The sequence below is a fragment of the Nasonia vitripennis genome, chromosome 1, assembly GCF_009193385.2.
Source record: "Nasonia vitripennis strain AsymCx chromosome 1, Nvit_psr_1.1, whole genome shotgun sequence".
Taxonomy (NCBI): Eukaryota; Metazoa; Arthropoda; class Insecta; order Hymenoptera; family Pteromalidae; genus Nasonia; species Nasonia vitripennis.
This window is the reverse complement of record NC_045757.1, coordinates 25,241,037-25,267,471: the sequence shown is the minus strand read 5'-3', so window position 1 is coordinate 25,267,471 and position 26,435 is coordinate 25,241,037. Positions and strand designations below refer to the sequence as shown.

The 26,435-nt window shown below is 44.2% G+C and overlaps 1 protein-coding gene across 4 annotated transcripts in view; it reads right to left on the bottom strand.

Annotated features, from left to right (window-relative positions):
- Positions 1-6,009: 6,009 nt before the first annotated feature.
- LOC100679295 (microtubule-associated protein futsch) overlaps positions 6,010-26,435 on the bottom strand; it is an 82,429-nt gene continuing 62,003 nt past the window's right edge. For 3 of the 4 annotated variants that reach the window (XM_031921353.2, XM_003426176.5, XM_031921355.2), the window contains 7 exons: positions 25,401-25,860; positions 24,694-24,794; positions 12,943-21,171; positions 11,638-12,101; positions 10,742-11,472; positions 10,238-10,606; positions 6,010-10,156 (listed from right to left, as the gene is read on the bottom strand). In XM_031921353.2, coding sequence (XP_031777213.1) covers positions 8,211-10,156; positions 10,238-10,606; positions 10,742-11,472; positions 11,638-12,101; positions 12,943-21,171; positions 24,694-24,794; positions 25,401-25,860 — 12,300 coding nt within the window. In that variant the 3' untranslated portion in view covers positions 6,010-8,210. The remainder of the gene's footprint in view (positions 10,157-10,237; positions 10,607-10,741; positions 11,473-11,637; positions 12,102-12,942; positions 21,172-24,693; positions 24,795-25,400; positions 25,861-26,435) is intronic. The other variant, XM_031921354.2, reaches the window with a different exon arrangement.

The window sequence follows — 26,435 nt, the reverse complement described above, 5'->3', positions numbered from 1 at the left end:
CTCCACGACGTCCTCTCTGACGTCCAATCTTACATTGGTGACCCCGACTTCAGAAGCGAGCGAGAGTGCTCTCGCCTCGCCGTCTCCAGGAGCAGCGCTTCTTCGAATTGTGTCATCTTCGCCGGCGGCCCTTTTGCCGCGGTCAGCCGCTCAGGCGACCGCCGTGCCCTGCTGCCGTGCTCATCACTTCGCGTGGCTTCCCAGCCGCGGTCAGCCCACTAGGCGACCGCCGTGCACCAGGTCAACGGTTCTTCTCGGCGACGACGCTCCCGTCGCGGTCAGCCTCCATAGGCGACCGCCTTGGTCATCGCAGTGTCCAGCGGCATCTCAGCCGTGGTCAGCCTTTTCAGGCGACCGCCGTCACCTGCAGCTTCAAGCAGCAGCATCAACATCATCAGCGGCACTTTGGCCGCGGTCAGTCTCTTCAGGCGACCGCCTCTCGCAGCGGCATCCCTGACAGCATTCGTCGACGGCGTGCAGCGATTCAACCCAGACATCATCTCCGGGTCAGCGCAGCAGTTCCAGCCATCACCCAGCTTCGTCCAGCATCGTCCACCGCGTTCTCAGAGGTATTTGTAGTGTAGCTAGTAAGCGCGGTATCAAGAATTTGAATCGAATTTTGGCTCGCTTCCGAGAATCGGGCGGCCATCTTGGATTTTAAATCGCGGTTTTCTTGTGGCGCGCGCGCATCACGGGTTGTAACGGTTAGGTGCGTTGTTCGCTCTGCCCGCTCTCGTCGCTCGCTTTCCGCGGAATTCTTTTCGTGTACGTGACATTTCAAATTGGAAGCAAATTTTGCGCGGCGCTATTTTTTGGAATTTTAGAATCCCCTGAGTTACACACGATCTCGTCTGCGCACGTTGATCGTTGCGGTTAGGCTAATCATAGTTTTTAAGTCAGCATTTTAATTCTGGCACGCCTGCGAGCGTGCACCAGGGTAGATTGTACCACGCATTGCGGCGTGAGGTTGCAGGCGATCATGGCGGACGAAACTCCAGAAGCTCGCGCTACGCGCTTAGAAAACGAGCTTTCTGCGGCCAATGCGTTATTAACTCGTTTAGGGTCCGGGCGTGTCGACGCATATCGTACTCCTAAATTGCCCCCCTTTATCAGAGCTGATCCAAATATGTGGTTCACCCAGGTTGATGCTTCTTTTCGCCACTCCAACATAACGGTTGAAGGTACCAAAGCGGATTTTGTAATTCAATCTCTTGATCGTGAGGCCATGGCAGTCATCATTGACATTGCGGCATTAGAACCTCAGCCCACAGACATTTATACCCAGATCAAACGCAGGCTCATAGCGTCTTTTGCCTCTTCTACAGAGAGCAAGCTTCGCCAACTCCTCAAAGGGCAGGTGCTCAATGATGGGAAGCCCTCCTTAACTTTGAGTAGGCTGAGGCACCTTGATGAAGGCTCTCGATGCGACGAGGCCATCTTAAAATCAATATTTCTTGATCAGCTGCATTCCAATCACAGGGCAATCTTGATCGCTTCAGGTATTGAGGATCTCAACCAGCTAGCCATCCTGGCTGACAAAATAGTTGAGAACACCCCGTCAGAAGCTCGATTGGCAGCGGTCACTAACGAGGTTGACTCGCCTAATATCTCTTCGGAACTAAAACGCTTAGCTGACTTATTCAGCACGGTCACAGTGAGGATCGACAAGCTTGAAAGCTCGGTTCAGGCTTCCAAAGCTCAATCGAATTACAATTCCAACAAAGGTGGTAACAGAGGCAGGTCCAGAGGCCGCTCCAACTCTCGTGATCCTTCAGGACTTTGCTTAGCACACCGTAAATACCCAAACAACCCCACATCCTGCAGGAAGTGGTGTTCGGAGTACTCTAAATGGTCTTCAAAAAACTAAATGAACCTTCCCTTGCGGAGACGTTTGGGGATGGTTCTTCCAATTCAAAACGTCTCACTCTCAAAGACCTAAGATCTGGTCGCAGATTTCTGATTGATAGTAGAGCAGAAATCTGTGTGCTTCCAGCTTGTCCCAAGGTCATTTCGAAACCCTCTTCTCGCAAGCTTTATGCGGCCAATGACACAACGATAGACACGTTTGGTGAAACGTTCTTATCATTAGATTTAGGCTTAAAGCGTCCCATAGCGTGGAATTTTGTTGTTGCGTCTGTGCCTCACGCGATCATAGGGGCAGATATTTTATTCCATTACGGTTTAACAGTAGATATTCGCAACCGTCGTCTCGTAGACTCGGTCACGTCTCTGTCGTCCGTAGGCATAATCAAAATGGTTCCATTTATCGGAATCCATGCTGTAGCTTCGAGCTCTAAATGTGCCCAACTGTTAGCCGAGTTCCCCAAAATAACTGGCTCAGTTCCGCACGATCCTCTCTTTGTGCCTGACATCGTTCATCACATTTATACCACGGGCCCGCCTGTCTCTGAGCGTCCTCGTAGACTGTCTCCCGAAAAGCTCAGAGCCGCTAAAGCCCAATTTAAAACTTGGCAGGATGCCGGTATTTGCAGACCTGGCAGCGGTCCTTACGCTAGTCAGCTGCACATGGCCTTGAAAAAGGACGGCTCCTATAGACCTTGCGGCGTGTACTGTGCTTTAAATGCGCAAACCGTCCCCGACAAGTACCCTACAGCGCACTTGTACGACTGCACCAGTGAACTGCATGGTAAGAAGATCTTTTCTTCTTTAGATCTCTTAAGAGCTTTCAACCAAATTCCCATTGCTCCCGAAGACATTGAAAAAACGGCGATAATCACGCCCTTCGGTTTATTTGAATTTATGTACATGACCTTTGGATTGCGCAACGCTAGCCAAACGTTTCAGAGGTACATCAATCGAGCGTTGGGAGATTTAAAATTTGTTTTCATTTACATCGACGATATTCTTATCGCCTCAGAGTCCGTAGAAGAGCACTTCAAATACTTGCGTTTAGTGTTCGAGCGTTTAAACAAGTTCTGTTTGCGCATCAATGTAGACAAATGTATCTTTGCGGTAGAAGAACTTGTCTTCCTAGGGTACTCTATCAACTCGCAAGGCATTCTTCCAACTCAGGAGAAAGTCAAAGCAGTGACAGAGTTTCCCAAGCCCAGCACTGTAGTGGAGTTGCGTCGCTTTCTCGGCATGGTGAACTTTTATCACCGCAGTCTCCCTCATGCTGCCGAGGCCCAGGTTCCGCTGAACGCGTACTTTCGTGACTCTCCCAAAAACGACAAACGTCCAATCGAATGGACTGCAGAGACTAGCAAAGCTTTCGAGCAAATCAAGGCAGATTTTGCCAATGCTTCTCTGCTCGTCCACCCTCGCTGCGGCGCAGAACTCCGCCTTGTAACGGATGCGTCCGACGTGGCGATGGGTGCTGTTTTAGAGCAAAAATCTCTCTCGAACAGCTGGGAACCTTCAGCCTTCTTTTCGCAAAAGTTCTCCCCAGCCCAGCAGTTGTATAGCACCTATGACAGGGAACTCACTGCAATGTTCGAGTCGGTGAAATATTTCTCTTACTTACTTGAGGGCCGTGACTTCGCCATTCTTACGGATCACAAGCCACTCATCTATGCGTTTATTCAAAACAATGAGAAATCCCCTCCGCGTCGTTTGCGTCAGTTAGGATATATCTCTCAATTCACTACCCGAATCGAACATGTCAAAGGTTCGGACAACGTCGTAGCCGATGCTCTTTCTAGAATAGAGTCTATTCGCTTTCCCTTAGAGTTTGACCTGGCAGATCTAGCCGCCAAACAGGAAGCGGACGAGCAGCTTAAAGAGATTCGTGAGTCTCCGAACTACCCTCTTACTCTTAAGCGTCTTCAGCTTGGTCCAGAGCACACAGTCATTTACTGTGAGTTGACTGGCGAAAGCCTGCGTCCGTATATCCCTGATTCGTTGCGCAGGTCAGTGTTCGACTTCTTTCACAACACTGCTCACCCTGGTCCCAAGGTCACCGATCGTCTCATTCGACAACGATATGTTTGGCCAAACATGCATCGCGACTTCGCTACATGGTGCAAGAATTGTCTTGCCTGCCAGCAATCCAAGATTTCCAGGCATGTTAAAACCTTTCCGGAGCACTTCGTAGCTCCGGATGGTCGCTTCGACCATGTCCATATCGATATTGTAGGGCCTTTACCGGTGCGTGACGGTTATCAATACCTGCTTACAATGATGATCGTTTTTCGAGATGGGTTGAAGCGGTTCCCCTTCAGGAAACCTCAGCCCAGACCGTAGCTCGCGCATTTTTTGACACTTGGGTCTCGCGCTTCGGCGCACCCAAGGTGATCACCTCGGATCAAGGGGCTCAATTCGAGTCAAGACTCTTTACAGCCTTGTTGTCTTTGATCGGGTGTGAGCGCATTCGCACCACTGCGTATCACCCTGCCGCTAACGGCATGATTGAGCGGTGGCATCGCACGTTAAAAGCTGCATTGATGTGTCACAAGGACGACGATTGGGTCCGGACTCTGTCCACCGTACTGTTAGGCTTGCGTTGCCATGTTAGATCAGATACCGAAGCTTCTCCGGCTGAATTTTTGTACGGCACCACGCTACGTCTACCGGGCGAATTCTTTATACCGGAAGACATAGTACCCGATCCTCACATGTTTTTAGAGGAATACCGTGAGCACATGCGTCTGATTCGTTCGATACCAGTGGCACACCATTACAAGAAACGCATCTTTTATTTTAAAGATCTGCACACCTGTACCCATGTTCAATTGCGGAACATGGCAAAAAAATCTCTCGAGCGACCGTACTCAGGCCCTCATAAGGTGCTATCGCGCGAATCCGACCGCGTATTCAAAATCGAGGTTAACGGTGCCCCTCGTAGCGTTTCGGTAGAGCTTTTAAAGCCCGCATTTTTCATTTCAGAAAACTTAGTCGACGATGTAGCAGGTCCTAGCGACAGTTTGAATGGCAATCAGCCACCTGTCCCGCGTCCAGTACTAAAAACGTACGCGCGTAATAACGTAAAATTTGCGTCAAATCTCAAATCACAAGCTTAGCTTCGTGACTTAGTTTGTAAGCAGCGTTTGACACTTTTGTACCTTAGTCTTAAGTTTACATATTCATGCGATTCTTTCTGTACTCTCAACTCTTCCGGTGCTCCTTGCAGAGCTTGCAAGTTGAGCAACAAGAATCTCGGGGGGGAGTGTGTAGGGAGCTTCCTCCGCTAGTCAGGAGCGGGGAGCTCCGCCATGTTTGAGCGAGAGAGAGGGAGAGCGAAGGAGCGCATGTAGCCGCCTGCGTGCGGCAGAACGTTTCAGGCGCTTGTGCCAACCAGACCTACAATAAAGAAATTTCATCCAGAAGAAGCGGGAGGACATTCTTCGTTCCTCAACTCCTAACCTTCAGCACGAGAGAGAGTAGGACTCTCCACGACGTCCTCTCCGCCGTCCAATCCTACAGGCCCCCGGAAGGTGCTGCCCTCTCTCACTACTCTCATTCAAACACACACATAACCTGCTCGTTCATACATGTGCATGCGTGTTGCGTGTTGCGGAATAGTTATGACGGAACAACTTTAGTAACGACGATTTGATGCGTTTATATTTTTATACTTGCATGAATGAAATATAGAATAAGTTAAAATACTTGAATATAACCAAATTATTTATTTATGTAAATGTTACTACAATAAAAAAGTTGCCTTTTTTTATTTCAATATAAACTTGCCTAATTATTGGAGTCAGTTATCAATAATTAGCAAAAGACTTGAAACAACTAACTGTATATTAATCACGCAGAAAAATAGGATAATTCAGATTGAAATATGACAAAAGAGCATAAATGCTGTTTTTAAACTGTATAATTATATTATATTATGTATAATTATATTATTATTATTTCTTTTCATTTCGAAAGTAAAATTGATTAATGTAGCTATAATAATATACTTGCAAAAATTGTTTTATCCATCTAGTGTAATAGTATTAAAATTAAGATAAAAAAAATACAAATTATAAAAATAAAGTTAAATTTGAGCCAATGGATACACAGATACCGGGAGAAAAAGAAGAAAATAAAACAAACCAGTATCTTTAGTAATTTTATTTTTCCTCTCGCAATGCTTATATTACAAAACATACTTTTCCAGACACATTGAAAATATGCTCTATTTACACTGGATGTGTAACATCTCGTCTTTACAGGAATAATTAAAATTGTAATATTATATAATAGGTATTCTCATAGGCTTTCGTACGATAATATATGATTATGGCAGTAAATTTACAATAGAGTCTATTATCATTCGCATAATTATCATATTTATGTTATACGTGTAATGCATAATTTCATTATATGTACCACAAGGAAGAAAAATCAAATAATCTATATTCTCGTTTTCTGTCTCTGGATTCAATGCTACATATATTTCGCTATATGCAAACTAAAAACAACCATTTTTCAATGTTACTTAAATCAATAGACTACATCAATTAACTGACATATTGCGATATGACTTCTAGACGCTTTGTCGAACACATTGAAAATGGGAAACAATGGAAAAGTAGTGAGGAATCGAAGCGAAGACTTTCTTAGAACATTACAAGCATCGACTATATAAACGCACGTCGATGACTTTAAATTTTAAATGTGTAAATTTTTCCTTATAATAAGCAAATTTTCAACAATCTCGGTCTTTGATTCTCTAAGATCCTGCGATATGTTGCGAAACCCGATAAGCTTAGAAGAAAAGCACAGAAGTCGATTGGACTTTAGGACAATTTAAGCCCAATCGATTAAATTTATTTACTTTTTTTATTATTTTTCTTTTTTTCTCATAATTTGCTTTGCCTATCATCACACACAGAGTCCTTGCACTAAAATTCAAACGAGAGAAAGAAAATTAACAATGCTTAAAAAACCAAGATTTCTCTAATATTGTCTAAGAGTGCCTTATAATGTTTGTTTTCTCTTTTGCTCTCGCCTTGCTGTGAATTTATATTTTTTTTTTTTATTTTTCGTCGCTTTGCATTTCATTCTAAGTTTACAAAGTTACAATTATTACAATATACGCGGTGTTTTGTTTTTCTTGTTTTCATGTAATTATACATCTTGAATACGATGAGAAAAGAAATGTACTCTCTACTGTTACACGCCAAGCAACTATGTATGTACAATGCATTTTTTATATCCTTACACCTTAATGTTACATTTCTTTTATTTCGTACAACATGCTATTTTTAAATTCACGTAGAAAAGGAAGAGTACTTAAATCAAGAATCGCAGACTTCGCACGATTAGCTAATCATGGTAAAATAAAATCTTAGATTAAATAGAAAGAAAATTAAATTTAATGTGTTGAACAGGAGCTCGTTGGCAGTAGTGCTTCGTCTCGACTAAAACGTAAGATGACTAAACTTAAACGCTACCTAAGAGTGCAAATTTACTGCTCTATAATGCAAGAATCACAAAAGAAAATTATGCTAACGGGTATTTTTTTGTATTTGTTTTCATCTAAGCTGGCCGCGGATACAACCCGCGGCTCTTGCGTACAAGGTAAGAAAAGGAGCTACACGTACAGGTATACGAATAAACCGTGGCTAAAAAGCTGCTCCTTTTTCTCTTCGCCGTCGTCTGTCGGCACGGATTTTTTATGTTTTCATACTCTCACTAACACTTCCTGCCATCATTATAAACACGCTACTACAGCTAATATCAGTAAACGATCTCGACGATTATCTCGTTGCTCAAAATAACTAGAAGTCGTTCGCACGCCAACATAAAGAATCACTTTGCAGCACATACAAAGTCTTTAAAAACAATATTGCATCGACCAAAATTTGCTTGTAAAATCAATAAAGCTCTTACTAATTTTTTCTATATATATATATATATATATATATATATATATATATATATATATATATGTGTGTGTGTGTGTGGGCGCGCGTGTGTGTGTGTGTGTGTGTGTAAAAAACTTCGTCACGCTAATAAAAAAAATTTTCCCCGACAAACTTTGAAGCAGCCGTCGTCCTCTATAAGAGTTTTCACGCCTTGTTCAATGTCATTGGAAACCAAGTCCTTTTTTACTACTTTAAACTACATACGTTGCAAACGAACATTAAGTATGTTCTCATTCACTCATTCTCCCTAAAAAAATCGACTCATCGCTCAAAGAGTTTTTACACAATCGTTTCATAAAAATTAAAAAGTGGAAGAAGCGTCTATACAAAAATAAGCTGTCATTTTGTTTCCCGCAATCTCAAGAGTTTTTAGTCATGAAACACGTATCAAGACGTGCTGTTTCTGTGTTTTTTACTTTTTCCCTTGCCACCGGCAGGAGCACTATTGCCACCTCCGGGGGATTGCTCATCGTTCTCACTTCTGCGACGTTTTTCCTTCATCTGTTTTTCCATGGCGAGCATCGTGATCATTTTTTTGTGCGAGTCACCGACGATCCAGCCATGCTGCTCCTGTCGGTCGTCCTCCTGCTGGACATCCAGCGTCGCAGTTGTGACAGGAACGTTGTTCGCTGCTGTTCCCTGCGCACTGGCTGCAGCACTAGCTGCCATCGCCGCCGCCAATTGCTTCTCCTCGTCTTCATCATCGCTTGAACTCGACCAGTAGTACAGCTGGTTGGCAGCGGCGCGTTTTCTGCGACCGATTGCGACTCCTACACCTTCGTCTACTTTGTTCCAGGACTTGGTAGCTTTTAGCTCTTCGTCGCTGTCAAGATCAGACTCTCGCTTGTTGCTCAGAGCCCGCGACTGTTGTTCTTTCGTTTCTTTCCCACGGTTCAGCGACGTTGGCCGACTCTTGGAGCGACTCGCATTGCTTGGTGATTGTTTTGACTTTTTGGATTCACTAGGTGTCTTCGATTCCGCCTTTTGTTGAGACTTTTTAGCTTTCTGGGGCGACTTGTTCGCCGGGCGTTTTTTCTTAGGCGGCGCAGCTTCGATCGAGGTATTCACTTCGTCGTTCTCGGTATCGGTGGTTGCTTTCATTGTGGATTTCGGCCGCTTGATCTTATTTGTGTTGCAGCTGTCGCTCTCATCGAGAATTTCACGGCTCTTCTGTTTGTGCGAGTGTTTCTTAGGACTGGCCTTGTCGTGTTTAGGCATAAATGTTTTCTCTCTAGTTTCTGCAGAAATTTCTTCCGGGGTAGGTTTCTTTTCGTCCTTCTCAGAGCCAGATGCCTCACTAGCAGCGCTTAACCTCTTCTCCTCAAGTTCGCGCATAATTTCCTCCTCAATAGCCTTCTGCTCTTTTGCGATCATCTGTTCGTGCTTTTTCTCTATATATCTCTCTTTGCGTTTTTCCTTGGACTCACGCTGCTTCTGTTTGTTTCGCATTTTCTCACTGTTGTCGCTTTTGTCGCCAGACTTCCTATTGTAGGGTATCGAGAGCTCCTCATCTGAACTGCTGATTTCCGCGAGCAGCCCCTGCTTGCCTATTGCGCACTTTCGCTGACGTCTCGTAGGCTGGAGATCTAGCATTATTCTTTCCTGCTCTTCGATAAGCTTTTTGAGCTCCTGCTGTTGCTTTCGCTTTTTTGACTCCTGTACTTTGCGACTGAGAAAAACGTGAAGAGGTAGATTATCAGGTTGACGCTGCGGCTTCTCGTTGCCGGATAGTTTCTCCGGTAGTTCATCTAGTTTTGTGGCAACAGCAGGTGTCGCCTCATCATCGTCCTGCGAATCATCGATCTCTTGCATTCTCTTGTCCTTCTGAAAGACATCGGGTGTGAATTGTTTAACAGCAGTGATAGTAGAAGAAGAGGATCGGCCCTTCTTTGAAGTTTCCTCCAGTGGACGATCAAGTAAATCCAGCGCATCTTCGATTGAGATATAATTTTCCGTAGAGGATTTTTTGTCCTGTAAAGATTGCGACGTTGTTTCAGGAGCCTTGAGCAGTGAGTTCGACTTGTCTTCAGCTGCGATTGATAATTCATCGCGATCTGAATCGGCGATCGAGCTGTCCTCGCGATATAGATCGTCCAGCTCAAAAGTGCGTTCTTCTGTCTCGTCATCGCTGTTAGTACGCTGCTCAATGTCGGCTGGCTCCTTGTGATTTTCGTCTATCACCAATGGGTGGTCCGAGAGTTCCTCAGACTCTGATTTTTTGTGATCATGAAGAGGCGAGTCGCTTTTCGCTCGAGATCTTCGCCAAACGTCCTCATGGCTTTCCACGTTCTGAGATTCGTCGTTAGCCAAGTTTTCTTTCTCCTTCGTTCCTTCTGTCCATAAAGAAAAAAAGTAAATTTTAGTATATCTTACACGCAGCCTATCAAATGCAAAAAAAGCGTCTATGATATTACCTTGTTCGTCTGTAACGTCGTTGTTGGGAGGTTCGGCAACAACGAGCTTCGGCTCGAAATCATCCTCATCTCCCAAATCCCTCTCGAATTCGCTCTCCGACGAAGTCGACGATATCTCCGCGAAAAGATTTTGCTTGCCTTTAGAGCAAGTCCTCTGGCTCTTAGATATTCCTACACCCTGTATATCGTCAGCTTTCAGTTTGGTTACGAACTCATCTGAGCTGTCATCCTCGTACCATGCATTTCGTGACTTTTTCTTAGCACCTTTTCCACTCTTTCTCTTCGATTTTCCGGCGTGTTTGCTAGATGAGCGTTCACCGGATGAGCGCTTCGACTTCTGTCGCCTTTCAACGAACACGTCCATTGGTCCTATGGATATTAAAAAAAAAAAAAAAAAAAAAAAAAAAAAAAAAAAAAAAAAATGAATACACACGTTGTGTTCAAGTTTGTAGTTAATACTTATAATTGAATGAAAAATATAATATTGTGTGTTACATCTCTTACCTCTGACATTTGGCTGTTGTTGTTTCTCTTCGCAGACCACAGCGTTCACCGGAGTCTTAGCTTTCGGCGCGAACTTCTCTATGTCTCTGAATTTGCGATCGACCATATTCTTCAAATTGTCACCCATAGCAGCGATGGATTTTCCGTTCATTAGAGTCTCTCCAATGGTCTTGGAGAGTAACGCATTCATGGTCGACTCTCTGCTCGGCTCATCGATTTTGGAACGATAGGACAAAACAGAAGTGAATCCAGGATCACTGACGCTTTCTTCGTCGTCGAAATCGTAGATATCCTTAATCTCTTTGGATTGATGGTCCTTCTTTTTGCTCAGGAGTCCGCCGATATCGCGGCGCTTCTTCCTCTCAGCTATGCCCCCACGGTACTGGCTCGTGCGAATTATCGGGATGTTGTGTTGCACTACCTTGACCTTTTTCTGCTTACGAGATTTTTCCGATGATTTTGGCGACGAGAGCTTGAGCTTCTCGAGCTGTTGCTTTTTATCATAGAGCTCTTTTTTGCGCTCGAACAGTTCTTTGATGGGATTCTTGGATTTTTTTGGAGATTTCAATTCGCGATGCGACTCATAGGCTGGTTCCAGGATCTCGGTTGATGTATCGAGCTCTTCGTGCGTCGGAGAGGATTTTGGTGGTTTTTCGGGTACCGTCGGTGTGGTGGAGGTCGGTGCTCGAGCGCAAGCTAATTCGGCTAAAAGCTTCATTGGCGCCGAACCGCTGTGAACGCAAAAGCGTGTTTTTACTTTCAAGCATTTATTTTACTTTTAAACGTCTTCGCTTAAACTATTTCAACACTAGTTAAAAAAAGATTTTTTATTTCTAACTATTTCCTTACAGTTTGTTCGATTAATAACAATTGACAATTTTATTAAAAATACTCACTTGTGATCGTGCTTTTCATTATGATGCAACAGGTTCGACAGCGCCTTATCAAGCAAGCCTCCCAACCCGTTGTTCATCTTAGTCTTCGACTCGTATCCGTAACCGTCGTAAGCCTCGGCAGCTGGTGCAGGACTGCTGTGCTTTTGACCGAAGGACGTGGCGATGAGATTCTCGCTTTCGCGCATCCGTTGTTGAATTTTGTTACGCAGCTTGTTATTGTGCTCGAATGCGACATCGAGGCTGTCGTCGTAGCCGAGGTTGTCGTCGACCGCTGCTCGCTGTACTTGGCTGTCCTCTGGACTCACCGATCGTTCCACATTGTGGTGGTGGCTGTGATGGTGACGATTGTGACCGTGATGGTGATGGTGATGGTGGTGATGGTGGTGATGGTGGCCACGACTGCGCTTGGTTGGGCTCGTCGAAGCGTATTCTTTCTCTCGGCTGTTGTAATCTTCGCCCAGCAGCTGTGGATTGGTAAAGTTGAGAGTTGAATTTTAGAGGCAGAAAATGGGGGTTTGATTTTTCGTATCATGCTTGTTAATTGATTTTCATTGAAAATACTCGAGGCTAAGCATCGGAATATTCGAATGATACTTTGACAAAGTGTATTCCGAAACAGTAACGTGAGAGTATACAATATGACAATAATTCAAATATACTGCCTAATACAAAATCTTTCAGTAACTCGGAACATCGTTATAAGTGCTCTGGTGCATACATTTTAATGATATATAGGTATAGGTACACATTAGTATTTAGTGATAAGAGTGAGGTGATTGCACTTATAAATGTGATGTTGTTAATATGAGAGCTCTCTACCTTTTTGCATGCATACCGAGAGAGACATTGTCTGTACAAAGCTGGGTCAATGGTCCTGTAAAAATGGTTTACAGAAAGATTCACACAGATGCGATGATTGGCAAAGATCATACATGACACTCATTTTGTTCCCCAAAAAAGACTTGTAAAAATATTAATAATGTGTATATAGCACGTATTACATAAGATGAGAATGCCCATGCAATGAGAAAATGGATAAACTAACAGTTACTAAATACAGCATTGCGCGAGACAATGTCGATGAACGTAAGATTAATAATCTTATGTTACGTATTCCGTTAACGTTATCGAATAAACTTCCATGAAAATGTAGCGCGAAATATTCTAAAAAGCGTAAAATAATGATATGTACACATCTAGATAATAATTTTCTAACTGTTTTATAAAACCGTCACCAGTTATAGATCTATGAATACAGTCCTACGTCTATTATGTTAAGAAATTCTGCTTTCTAATTTTTATTACCTGATTAACCGACTCCAGCAAGCTTCCAAGACTGTTCTGGCTCTCCACGTCTCTCCACCTGTCCTTCGTCGGCTTGTATCCGCCGATCTGCTCGTCTTTCCTGTGATGATGCTGATGATGATAAGCACTGGTGGCAGCCTGATCTCCGGAGTGATCGAGCTTGATCTTCTTGGCTCCTCTGAACTCCTTCTCGCTGGTGGCCTTCAACCTCGAACAGCACTCGACGAACAGTTCCTCGTCGAAATTGAGCACCTTTGTCGTTTGTCTCGCGGGCTTCTCCGGAATTTTCTCCACGATAGACATTTCTAGATCCAACGCGTTATCCTCAATGGCGTCAGTTGGTGCGATCGTCACCACCTCGGTTGGTCCGTCGGCGTCGGTTTCGTGACGAGCCAGTACTTGCGGAGACCTGATTACTACCTTCTCCGAACTTGTGAAACCACTGGAGACTCTTCGCGATATTTTCTTTTTCTTGCGAGACTTGCGCGACTCCTCTCTTGGCTTCTCCACGTCATGCTCGCTGCTGGAGGAGGATCGAAGGGTGTTATCTTCGTCTTCGCTCGTGTCTCTGGCGTAAACCGCAGACATTCTGCTGTTCAGCTCGTCGTCTTCGTCCTCCTCGTTTGTGTTGGTGTTGGTGTTCTCGACCTCGCAAGACTGAACTTTCTGGTGCCCGGTTGTCGACTGCGAGACCTGCGATTCCTCGGACTTATTCACGACCTCCCCATCGTCATCTTCCACGTTGCTCTGGTACTTGGCCTGCTTGGATTCGACGATAGACGAGTCCAAGTTCTTTGCATTGGTTCTCTTTTTGCCTCTCCTCGAACTGGATACCGCTCGTTTTTCAATCTTCTCATCCTCCTGTTCATCATCCTCATCGTCGCTCTCCGATTTGTCGTTGGACGGACTCATCGATTTCGCCTGACTCCTCCTTGATGATCTTTGAATCTTGCCACCCGGTACTGGCGAGTCGTCATTAAACGCTCTGGAAATTAACTCCTCCGCGCGCTTCTTGCTCTGCCTACTCCTTCCGCTAGCTTCTGCCGACTTCTTGATGCTGCCACCGTTGCGCAGACTCTTCCTCGACCGTGATCGCGAGTGTCTCGTCGATTTTTCGCTCTCACTGTCATCGGACGAGTTGTTCTCGGAGCGGGACTGCCAGTCGTCCAGGACCTCTTTTACTTTGTCGATTTTCTCTCCACCGAAGACGCGACCGAAGACGCTTTTAACAATTTTGTTCTTACTCTTTTGCAGCTTACTATCGTCCTCTTTTTCTTCCGCATTCTCACTGTCTTCGCTCAGGCTCGAGACATCGTTCACTACCTTGTTGCTGTCATTTCTCGACTTATGTCCGCTGCGTTTCTTCGACTTTTTGCCTTCTGCGGATTTCGAAGCTTTCTGGGATCTCTTGCTGACTGCTTTATTTATTAGAGTTTTCTTCACATCTTCTTTAGCCTCAATCTCTGTGGTCTCCTCCTCTGCGGTGACCAGAGAGGGCGTCGAGGACTTTTGCGTCTCTGGTTTTTTGATGTTGAGAACGTCGACGGGTTCGATGTTGTCGGTGCCCTGAGAGTCCTCATCGGGCTGCTTGGTGATTTCCGTTGTCATCTCTGGGTCATTGAGCAGTTTCTGTATATCCACGGACATGTTGGTGTCCAGAGAATTTTCATCGCTGTCAAAACCAGTCAACATCGACGCCGTGAGGTCGTTTTTCGAGTCCTCGAACGATTTGAAATTCTCACCACCAAGATGTGGGAAGATCGACGACTGCTTACTGTCGCTGTCCTTGGACGCAGATTCCAGATGAGACCTTGATGATCGGATCGGCAGAGATGGAATCGTTATCTCTGTTTGACTAATTAGCGTGTTCTCAGAGGCTTCCAAAGAAGACTCGAGGAGATTGCTCGGTTTTGAATTTTCGTCGTGGCTCTTTTCGCCCACTTGTTTCGCAGATGAAGTTTCTGAGAAGTTCGCTTGGTCAAATTCGTCTTTGGAAGATTCCAGTATCGATTCGTCTTTCTGTGCGTTCTTCTTCTTGCGCTTGTTTTGATTTTTCTTCGATTTTGCTTGTTTTTGATTAGTTATCGGTATTTCTTCAACGATGGGCTTTTCTTCTTCCATCTTTGCTTCATATTCCTGAATGGAAGCACTTTCATTTTCTACAGGCGTGGTTTTTGTCTTTTTGCCTTTCTTTGTCTTGACTGATACGTTTCCCTGTTCTTCGTCAACCTTTTCTTTGACTATCGATTCATCTGTTTCCACAAGTTCTGTATTTAATGTTTCTGCGCTCAACTCTGAATTTTGATCGACAACACCTTCGGCTTCTTTATCGACGAGTTTTTTGGAATCCTGTTCCTTGGTCGATTTAGCGCTTTTCTTTTTGTTTTGGTTCTTCTTTCCTTTACCCTTCTTCATAGAAACGTCCTTTTCGGCATCGGACGTTTCAGTTTCGGTGACGCTTGCATTGCTCTTGTCCCGCCTGGTCTTCGAAGTGTCTTTTGATTTTCTCAAAGACTCGTCGTTTTCGAAATCAGACTGATCGCTTTCAACAAGACTTAAATTACTTCTGTCCCGCTTAGGTCTTGAAGACTCTCGGCGGTCATTTAGAGGTTCGATAATATCAAAATCGTCCTCCTTGTAGCTCGGCCTTAATTGGTTTCTCTTTGGGCGCGAACTTTCCAAAACATTTGGATTTACATCTTGTGAAATATTTTGATTTTTACTGCGATTTGTTCGTTTACTTTCATTCTCTTCATCTTTTTTCGCTTGGTTTTTCTTTGATTTCTTATCCTTCTTGCTACTCGATTTTTTACTGCTTACAGGTTCAGATTCAACTTCAGCTTCGCTAATACCGTTCAACGATTCGTTGATAGTCTCCTCCTCGGATTTGTTTAAGATCGAATCTTCTTCAAAGTTCTTATCTTCTATCGGGTCGTTTTGAACGCTAGCATCCGATGGAGTTTCAGCTACAGCCTGTGAAACTTTAGTTGGAACCGGCGTGTCCAAATCGAGATGTTCGTCGGCTAAATTTTTCTTCTTCTTCTCTTTTTTCATTTTTGGAGCAGCCTTGATGATCGGAGCGGGTACTTTGGCTGGCGTCTCGACTTCCTTGACTGGCGTCGATGCGGCCTCTGGTGTCACAGGACTGACGTGATCAGTGAGCACGTACTCGTCGTGACTCATGTTCTCTGTAATTTTACAGATTTCTTCGTCGAGCATCTCGTCCTCTAACTCTTCCTCCGGTGATCGAAGTGGAGGTTCCCGGATGTGCAAAACGTTGGCCGGGATCGTATCCATGATAATGGGAGTAGTTTTGCCGATGCTCATGTTCAGTGGTTCCTCTACGATCTCTTTTTCAATAGCCGGTTTTCGGTCTTTGATCACAAGATTTTCTGGCGAAGTCTGCTCCAAATCTCTATTATAAACTTGTTGGTTTTCAATGACCCTATTTTCGTTTTCTTTTTCCTCTTCCACAATTTTTTCGTCAACATCTTTAGAAAGATTCACGGGTTGCCCAGAAAAGTCCTGTATTTGCTTGGATACGTCTTTATCACTGCTCATAGTAAGCTGTAGAATGTGAGATTGTGACAAGTTGTGCTTTTTGAGACTGCTCTTGCGCGTGAAGCTTGTTGCGCATACGTCGCAGAAGAACTTCGCAGCTTCCTTTGTAAGCTTTTTCTTCTTTTCAACGATGAGAATTTTACCGGACTTGGTGACGATCGCGAAATTGCCGGCCAATCGCTTTTTCGGCGTCTGTAGATCAGGATTCCCAGATTCATCGAGCTCCAAGGCAGAAACTTCTTGATTCATGGATAATTGTTTATCCGCGAGATCGAGAGTTTCGTCGACCGAGCTTAATTGTAATTCTGCATTTTCGACTTTGTCCGTTATTGGCATTGGTAGTGTTTCTGCAGCATCATCTTTTTTATTGGCATCCAATGTCTCTTCAACCTTTTGTTCATCTTTGTGCATTACTGCAGATTCCTCTTCTACTTCAATATTTTCAGCCGTCTCGATTTCCACAGATGGTTGTTTTTCTACTTCGTCCAAACTCTTATCGGCATTATTTTCAACAATTTCTTCGGTCACTGATTTGTCAATCTCCTGACTTACGGGTTCAGCGAAAACTTCATTATCACTGAATAATTCGAGATGCTCGTCAACAAGAGAAACGTTCTTTTTAGCTTTCCTACTTGAATTTCGCTTCTTCTCGGGCTTGCTTTCCGATGATGAGTTATTTTCATCGACAGAACTTACTGAAACGTCGCGGCTGCTGTCGACCATAGCAGCTTTGCGTTGTGAACGCCTTGGTCTTGAAGAATCCATTTCGTTGACAGAGGACACATCGGACTCGTCTGATTCTTTGACACTGCCGAACGCATCTTCGATTTCGAGTGTTTTGTTGCTGCGGGTGCTTCGCCTCGAAATGCGTTTAGGAGTGGATCGATCTTCCGATTCCGACATTGACGAATATTGGTCGAAATTATCATTGCTCAAGTCTGATTTGTCATCCAGTTTGTCGGTGGTTTCGTCTTCGTCCTTTTCCAAATCTTGATCGTTGGAGATCGTTTTGGCATTTGATTTCCTTTTAGAGCTACGTTTCTTCGAGGGTTTGGCGATTTCGGTCGATTCGGGAATTTTGAACGATTCATCGTCAGCTGCGACTGGAGACTTTTCGGTCAGTTCTGGTTTCTGAATTATGGAATTTTTCTTGGATCCTTTCTTCTTTCGTCTGGTAGGTTTCTCTCGAGCTCCGGTATCATCTGACACCGAAATTTGTTCTGTTACGTTATCAGTGCCCATATTTTCTTCTGTTTGCTCAGGCGTTTCTACTTCTGAGATCGGTTTTGTTACTAATGGTTCATCTTTTTCGATTTCAATATCCGGCTTTATAGATTCATCAATTTTAGTTTTTTCTACTTCTGCCATTGGTCCTAAAGTAATCGCACTTATTTGTTCCATAACGCCTTCATTACTATCACTCGTCACTTTTATTTCTATGTTTTCTTTTTCTAAAATTACGTTAGAATCATTTTTATCGTTCACTTCTTTGTCCGCACGACTTTCGTCCGCTAATTTAGAAATTTCACTCTTATTTTTCTTCTGACTGCTCTTGCGCCTCGACTTTTTCGTTAATTCGTTATCTTTTGTACATTTGATCGACGCAGCCGAGTCTTCAATACTCGTGCTCACAGAATTCAATTCCGCCTCGTCGTCGGGACTTTTCCTCTTTCCCGGCTTTACGCTCCCCTGTACAACTTCAGCCCTGGCATCGCTCTGCGCTTCGCTCGACTTTGGCCTGTCGATGAGCTTCATGATATCCGCCAGGCAGATTTCCTCCTTGTTATCGTCGTCGTCGTCGTCGTCCGCATTTTCGCTTTCCACAGACTTCTTCTTATTTTTCTTAGGCGAATTACTCTCGAAGGATCGTTTCTTCGACTTCTGCTTCCTGCCCGGCTTGGCCTCCATTTCTTTCTCTTCTACGACAGCTACTTTGGATTCTGACTCTACGGATTTATCAGAATCCATATTTTCGATCGCACCATTTAGAAGTTCGCTACTTTTCTCCTCTACTTTACTTTCAGGTTTGTTAACTTCCTCTTGAATTTCTACAGGTTTAACAAGCGTTAGTTCGGTAACATTAGAATCTTCTACCTTATCTTCCTTCGGCAATGCACTATCAACTACTACATTATTCTCGGGTAATACGGTACTTTCAGTATTATTTACAATATTTACCGTTGCACTTTTGCTCAATTTCACACTCGTGTCCCTATTTAACAAACTTTCAATTTTAATTTCCTCCGTTACTTTTGTACTATTAGCTTCTTGAATTTTCTTTTTCTCAACGTTCTCCAAATTCTTTTGACATTCTACCGAAACGTGTGCAATGTCTAAGTGACAACTACTCTCACCCTCGAGCGAGACATCCTTCTTTTTGGCTATCTTCGAGACGATCTTTTCTAAAAACGATCCCTTCCCTTTGGGTTTTCTTCTCGACAAATCCAAAATGATATCGTTCGCAGGCTGCTCGACAACGGTGACGGCCACGCTTGGTTTCACTTCGATGTCGTTCTTCTTCTCGGGGATCGGCGTCGCGGTAATCTTCTCACTTTCTTCGCTAACTTTTGGAACGTCCTGTTTCTCAGTTTTTGTTTCTTCCGGCACTTCTTTCACTTTTTCCTCGCTCGTTTTTTCTAATTCTACGGACAAAGGCGCACTCGCACTATCACTGGCACTCGTATCACAAACTTCCGCGGATATATTGTTACTCTCTTCGGCACTGGAACAGCTGCTCTCAACAGAAGGTTGCTCGCTGTTCTGGCAAGCGTTCTCCGGGTTGCTGTTGACGTCTGCATCCACCGTCGTCTGCACCGTCAGCACCACAGTTGCATCCTGCGACGACTCGACCGGCACGTTGACTCCCTCGGTAAGGATGCCGATGACGCTGTTTAGCGAGCGTTTGGTGCTCACAGCTTTATTGTCCCTGCGCAAACCTCTCGTTTTCTTCGGTCGAACGACCTTCAGTTTCGACATGTTAATTATCGTCTCGGACGAATTCTCTTTGCCGCTGTCCATGTTCGAGTTGGAGGACTCTTGTTGAAGGTGTTCGAGACTCAGATTTTGCAAGTTGCTGCTACTGCTGCTCTTCGAACAAGAATCATCGCCGGCGCTTATTTCTGCGGGTGTGGGATTTGGTTCTTCCGTTTCGCTCGTGTCTTTGGGTGGTTCGGCTTCCTCGGCTTTGACAGTTTCCTCGACGGCCACGGCTGTCTCGGGAGCTTGCAGCTGCTCTTCAACTTTCTCAACGACGCGCTTAACTCTGCCACGTCGCTTGCCGTGCACGGCCTTCTTCACAGCAGACTCGCTCGCATCTCCTTTGTCCTTGTCTTCCTCCTCTTTTTCGACCTTATCATCTGTTTCCTTTGGTTCGAGAGTAGCGGTAACGGCGACATCCTTCTTTTCACTGTCTTTAACAGGTTCCGTCTGTGACGATTCCTCAACTTTATCTTCCAATTTTGTTGCCGTCTCCTCCGCGGACTCCTTCACGTCCGAGTCCTTGTTTCTAGGCGACTTCCTCACAACTCCCACCTTCTCCTTTTTCACGGACGAAGGTGCTTCCATCGGTAATTCCAAATCATCAGATCTTTCGCTCGTGGGCGAGGCCTTCTTATCCACTCGTTTCGGTGTCTTCTTGTCGCTCACCTCTTTGGCCGTTTTCTTGTTCGCGCTTTCGGCAGCTGGTTCGCTTTTCTCCTTGACATCTCTCTTGGCTCTGGAGTTGCTACGCGTGGTGGATCCAAGCTTGTCTTCGGGCGACGGCGTTGGCGCAGGCGAAGCTTTCGAACTCTTCTTTGACAAATCCGACGAGGAGACGTCTAACGAGGCAGTCGATCTTCTAGTCTTTTGCTGTGCAGCGACAATCGATGACCTCCTGGTCTTGGGCTCGCTTGATGTCTCGGTATCATTAGCCGCTGCCGCTTCAGCCGCGAGCCTCGTCGCCTCCACTAGTTTCTTTGGTCTCCTGCCTCTGCCGCAATATACAGGCAGCTGTTCCACGGGTTTCTCCTCAATCGACGCGGTTCTCGACGTTACCTTGGCCGACTTGACAGCCTCCGGTTCCACGTCCTCCTTGTCAACGGATTTCTCGACTGCGTCGAGTGAACGTAACCGCGTGATGCGTCGCGAGATCTTGGTATGCTCCTTCCAGGCTAGCTTGGCCGCGGCGCGGAGTTTGGAGCGCGTGAGTAGCCGTACGGGGTCGTTGATCGAGCGCCTGGACTTTGCGTCGAGCGAGACCAGGTTCTTACGCGCGAACTTGCCGTCGTTCGTGCGCAGCTGCGATCTCGCCTTTAGCGAGGCGTTCAGCGACTCCTGTTGCTTCTTCTTCCTCGGCTTCACCTCCTCTTCCGGAGCTGCCTTCGCCGCTCGCTTCTTCGGCTCTTCTTCCTCCGACTGCTCGGCGATGGCGCTTCTGAGCTTGATGGTGCGCCGGGGCAACTCGGCGGCCTTGATATTTTTCTTCTTGCCGAGAACTCGCGCGTTACGCAGGTGCTGCTTGCGTGGCTGGACTGCCGCTGCCGCCTCTGCCACCTCGTCCGCGTCGGCAGTGGCGTTGTCTTCCTGCTGCTTCTCTTCGCGTAGATTCTTCTTGCGGTGGAACGACTTTGCGTTCTTGAGCAGCTTGTTGCGGAGCACTTGCTTGTTCTGGATTTGCCGAGACTGTATCTGGAAGCAGATTGAAATCATAATGAGTGCGACCGATTTGTCTTTAGCGACGATGTGAATGATAAAATATTAGTAGGAACGCATATGCATTTATCGGAAAGAATTTATTGCGATTTTGAATAATTTAAATTGTTTCGATACTCCCGTAAACTGAGTTATATGGCGTAAGTGATATCGTTTATTAATTTATAGCACAGTGTGGCTAAAATCCGCTGTTAAGTCACGCCTATCTGTGACTAAAGTAGTCCTTTTTTGCACCGTGTTTATCACACTCGCTACGCTCGTGCACTAACCTCACGGTGCAAATAAGGACTACTTTAGTCACGAATAGGCGAGACTTGCGGACTTTAGCAGTCTGCGCTATAAAATTTTATACGATACTCTTGACTTGAATGGTTCAGTTTTACACGGCGCTTAGCGCCCTCGCTACGCTCGGGTGCTAACTGCGTCGTGTAAAAAAGAACCATTTAAGTCACACGTATCGTAATGTACTATTTTAAGCACGGCCGCGGTACGGAAATGCCTTATTTAATACCAAATCACTTATGTTTAGTTGATAGTTATGAACACTGAGCTTTACAATCATTTTCAATAAATTATGTTTTGCTAATTTATGATAAACTATATTGAGCAAATTCAACGCGCGCTAAACGATGAAATTACAGGTCCGCGACAAAAATCAAACCTCCAACAGAGGTCAAACGACAAGCTAAGCACACACCGCGTAAATTAAGGTCTCGCCTAATCGCCAGGGCGTCATTCGAATCCGCGATTATCGGTGCCCTCGCACCCCCTTCGTCGAATCGATAACGCAGAGCCGCAGTGTATGCACAGTAGCGCAGCCATAGTCTCCATTCTCTAGCCGCACACATACGCGCACATCGCAGTCGTCCGTCTCTTACATTCGCATTATGGCGTCTTATCACGGGGCGCGCGCTCGCATTATCGCCCGTCGACCTTCTTCCTACGCGCGCTTTGTTTGCCGCGGCGACGCTGCGCATTTGGGTCAGCCGAGTAGCAGCCGCGCGAGACGTGGAAAATCTCGGACGTCGCCGACGCCGCGTCGAGAACTGACCTAAACTTATATACTACTCTCTCTCTCTCTCTCCAGTCGCGGCTCCGCGCGTTGAGTTCGCATTTTCCTGAGCAAGCTCTCCGTGCGATTCTTTCAACACTTGTTATTTTTCTACGGCTTCTTCTTTTTCGCTCTTGCGAGCGAAGCTTTCTATTTCTTCGTTTAATTGTTTTTTGCTGACTGGCTCTTTGTACGAAGGTATACACGGCGCTACGCTCGCTATACATACTTTTACGCGGAATCCGCTCGTAGATGGAACGGTTTCCTTTTTGCTCTGACTTATCCGGAGTAAGATAAAGTATTGTTTTTTCTTTCGCTTCGATTCATTTATAGGCTTGATATAGCTGCGTGAGAAGTTTCGATATTGAGCTATTTTAGAAAAGTGTTTTCGTTATCTAATCTAGAAAAGTATACACAATCTTGTAATGAAGGAAAACTATAAGGATATTTATAAAAGTGCATGTACGATCGATTTCTATTAGCGGAGTTATCCCGCGTGCTCTCCAGGAATCTGCATAACGAACCCGTTCACTCATTTATAATTCCATCTTATAAAGATGAATGTCGATCTTTATTCATTACCGAAAGTCGATACTTTTCTAAATAATTCTCCTTGATGCGACATTAAAATAAAAAGGAGTTATTTAATTAATTGAATGAATTGAACTCATTTTAAATATAGGTAAAGATTTATCACGATCTCTTCAAAGCCCCTCGATTCATAATCATTCACTTTTTCAAACTTCCGCAAATCTGCTCTCAAGAAATGATAAAATAAAACTTTGAATTTTAATAAAAGTATTTATCTTTCTCGCAGTACGTCCGTCCCCCCGACGTCCCTCTTCCTCAGCAACTTTATCATGCTTCTTTGTCCCTCTCTCTTCCTGCTGGGCAATTTTTCCTCTTCCCTTCTCATCCCATTTCTCCCGTGCGCTGCATCTTTGTCTTTTCTCTGTTCGTATTAGCATTTCTTTCTTTTTCGCGTTCCTCGCCTCGATTCTTTTTGGTCTCTCTCGACTCGTCTTAAGAGGAGATTGCAATTAACGCGCGGGGCTAGCCGAGAATTCGCCGTTAGCGAGAAAGTTACAATACAATAAGCGCGAACGCGGATAAAGGCATTTCTCGCCCCTCTTATTCTTTTTTCCCTTAATATTGTAGCGTTTAAAAGAGAATGAGGTCGTCGGTAGGTACAAATGAGCTTATACGATTTAAGGAAAATCTTCGAACGTCTGCTGCGGCTTTGTGTATCTGATTCGGCTCTGAGGATCCTACTTTATTAGAAGTGCGCTCGCGTGCGTATTATTGACCAATGAATTATGCTGTCATGAATGCGCATTCAAAATTCGACATAAATCATACAAAATTAATGAACCGAAGCGACTTATTTTGTTCGATTATTCATAACAGTACTGGCTTTCATTTTTAGCCTGAATTATAAAAAGTTACGAAATTCGGATCCTAAAAATAGCGCAATTCAAAACCAAAGATTTGCATGCCATTATCACGTTGAAGCATTATTGAGTCTGCATATCATGCGACGTCGAATACTCAAAATGATATAGGATTGTTTGAATTTATATCAATCATCATTTGTCAATTAATGTTGATGGCATAATTTTTATAATAGCGCTATCAACGTGACATGTAATTGGAATAAAAATAAAAATTAATTTTAAATAATTGTTTTAGGCATTTATGAAGATTAAATTATATCTAATAAATACTTCTAAACGAGCGATAATAATTCTTTCAAGCGCCTAAAGTTATTATAGCTACAAAGCGTATACTTATTGGGTCTCACACAAGAACGTCTATACGGATTATATTGTGCCGTTAAGTTTAGAGTAGGCGACGCGCAGTGTCCGGTTAATCGACTCCCGGAGAAAGTCTGGATATCGAAAATAGTGTCTTAAGCTCTGCCGGGAGCCAGAATGTAAAAGCAAATCAAACGGTTTTCACGCGTAAATTCTTTTACCAATCTATCGCACTTTCTTAGAGGTGTAGATAGATCGTAAACACGCAGATCGAATTTAAGAAAAAGCATATTAGGTCAGTTATCGCAGCTGCAAATTCGAATAGTATAATTGTTACGCAGCGAACATTCGGCACAATGGATGCGTTGACGTTTCAATTGTGCAGCAGCATGTTCATTCATTAGATGTTAACTTAACCCAATTTCGGCCCGTCAGGTGTTATAATAATTGCGCTCAATTATTAATCAGAGTACGAGGCAGTGAATCATCAAATTGTACAACGCGCTATATAATTATTGTTTAATGTCATTTTATTGAAGCGATATTAAGTGGAACGTCGCGTTAGAATTGATTCATATTTGGACTAGAATAAGCGCATTTTAGCAGAATGATGTGATGATTTGTTCCTTTTTTAAGTATATAGTTATTTATACAACTTTTTCGGGCGCAAATGACGACGAAGGTGAAACTTACATTTCGGAGTCGGCCTTGAGATCGTGCGGCGTTTTCTTGGAGGACTTTTCGTGTCGCTCTCTTCGCTGGTAGGTTGGCCAACATTTTTTGAATGCTCTCGCCTAAAAGTAAAAAAAACATTCTTCCTAATCTTTGTTTCGAATTGTTTTTAAATGAATTGCTATAAAATAGAGATTTTATTTATAAAGGTAACATTCAAAAGTCTTTGTAAATGTTTTACAAGTAAAATAAATTCGCGAACAGTTATGTACTAATAAATTGGCAGTCGATGATTTGTGCGTATTAATGATTTGAGATAAAGATGAACTTATGCGTATATTTATGCCTGCTTAAGTATATAGCATAATAAGCAAACAGATAAGAGTTTTATCCCGTAGGATGTGTCTTAGGCGTCATACGCATATCTAAGCTGTATGCAAACAAGTTACACCGGGACAATGTTAAATATACGCCCCCTTAAATGTTTCGATAAAAAAGCACGGAATTGTTTGTATCATTGTTCTTTCGATCAAATAGCGTTGGATTAGTGTTATTAATATGCCTTATAAATAGTGATTGGTTAATTCACCTCGAATAGAATAATACTGTTATATGAATTTGTTACATGGTATTAATACGTTAATGACTTACGATGACTGGCGAATGAAAACAATAAAAAACTCCAACTGATGATCAAGCAAACGAAAAATAAGAAAGATCCGACTAACACTTACGGTCACTGGGCCGGACCCGTGGCCCACTGGGTGGCGGCCTCTCCCTAGGCGCCGCGTTCCTGGGCGTCTGCGAGTTCTGTATGTTGCGCTTCATTCCGCGCTGCCTGCGGCGTCGACTGCGGCTACCGAATGGTCGCCACTTGCACTTCTTCTTGCCGTTGCCGAAGAGTCCGAGGAGCCAAGCCTGGTCGCCTCCGCACTCGAGCATGTGTCGGTGCAGCTCACCCAGACTGACGCAGCTCTTGGCGCATTTGGTGCAGACCTTCTCCGGCGACTGGTTCGCCGCGATCGTCTGCTGGCGCGTCTTCATGCTCGGAGTCGGACTGCTGCTACGGCCAGGTAGGAAGACCAGGTGCTTGTACAGCTCGCGCTGGTCGCCCGAGAACTCGAAGTGCATGCACCAGACGTTCGGATGCGACGCCGACTTGTGCTCCTCCAGCTCTTTCAGCGTCGTCTGTGGAAATGATAAACGGTTAGACTTCGTTGACTATTTAATCTGCTGAGAAGCGTTTGACTAAGAATTTGGAGCTATTATGCTTAAGTACACGTCGAGGCATTTTGTTATTGAGGAAAGTTATAATTGCGTCTCGTAGCTTTATCACTCGAATTAAATGAAAGTTAAAAATGATTTTAGAACGCGAGCAACTTCCTTCGGAAAGTCGAAAGTCAAGCGAGCAAGTTTTAGCAAAAAGTTCCCTGATGGACAAACAACTTTTGTCAGCGCATAGATCCTGCTATCTATATATCTATATATACTCGGGATTACTTGAACTTTATTCAAGTTTTGACTAGATTTATTACGCTTTTAGCGGAGAGCATTTTTGAGATAAACGAGATTTTCGTCGAACATTTACATAGAAAATCTTTCACGCCATTAAGTAAAGTGCCTGATGTATAATTTTCAATAATTCCATCGACTTCCTTGAAGCAACAAAACGGTACGCGCTTCTACACTGAGAGAAATTTATAGTAAATTTTACTATACTGGATAGGAAATTTTAATAAAAAGTTTGGTAATCCACTCACAGA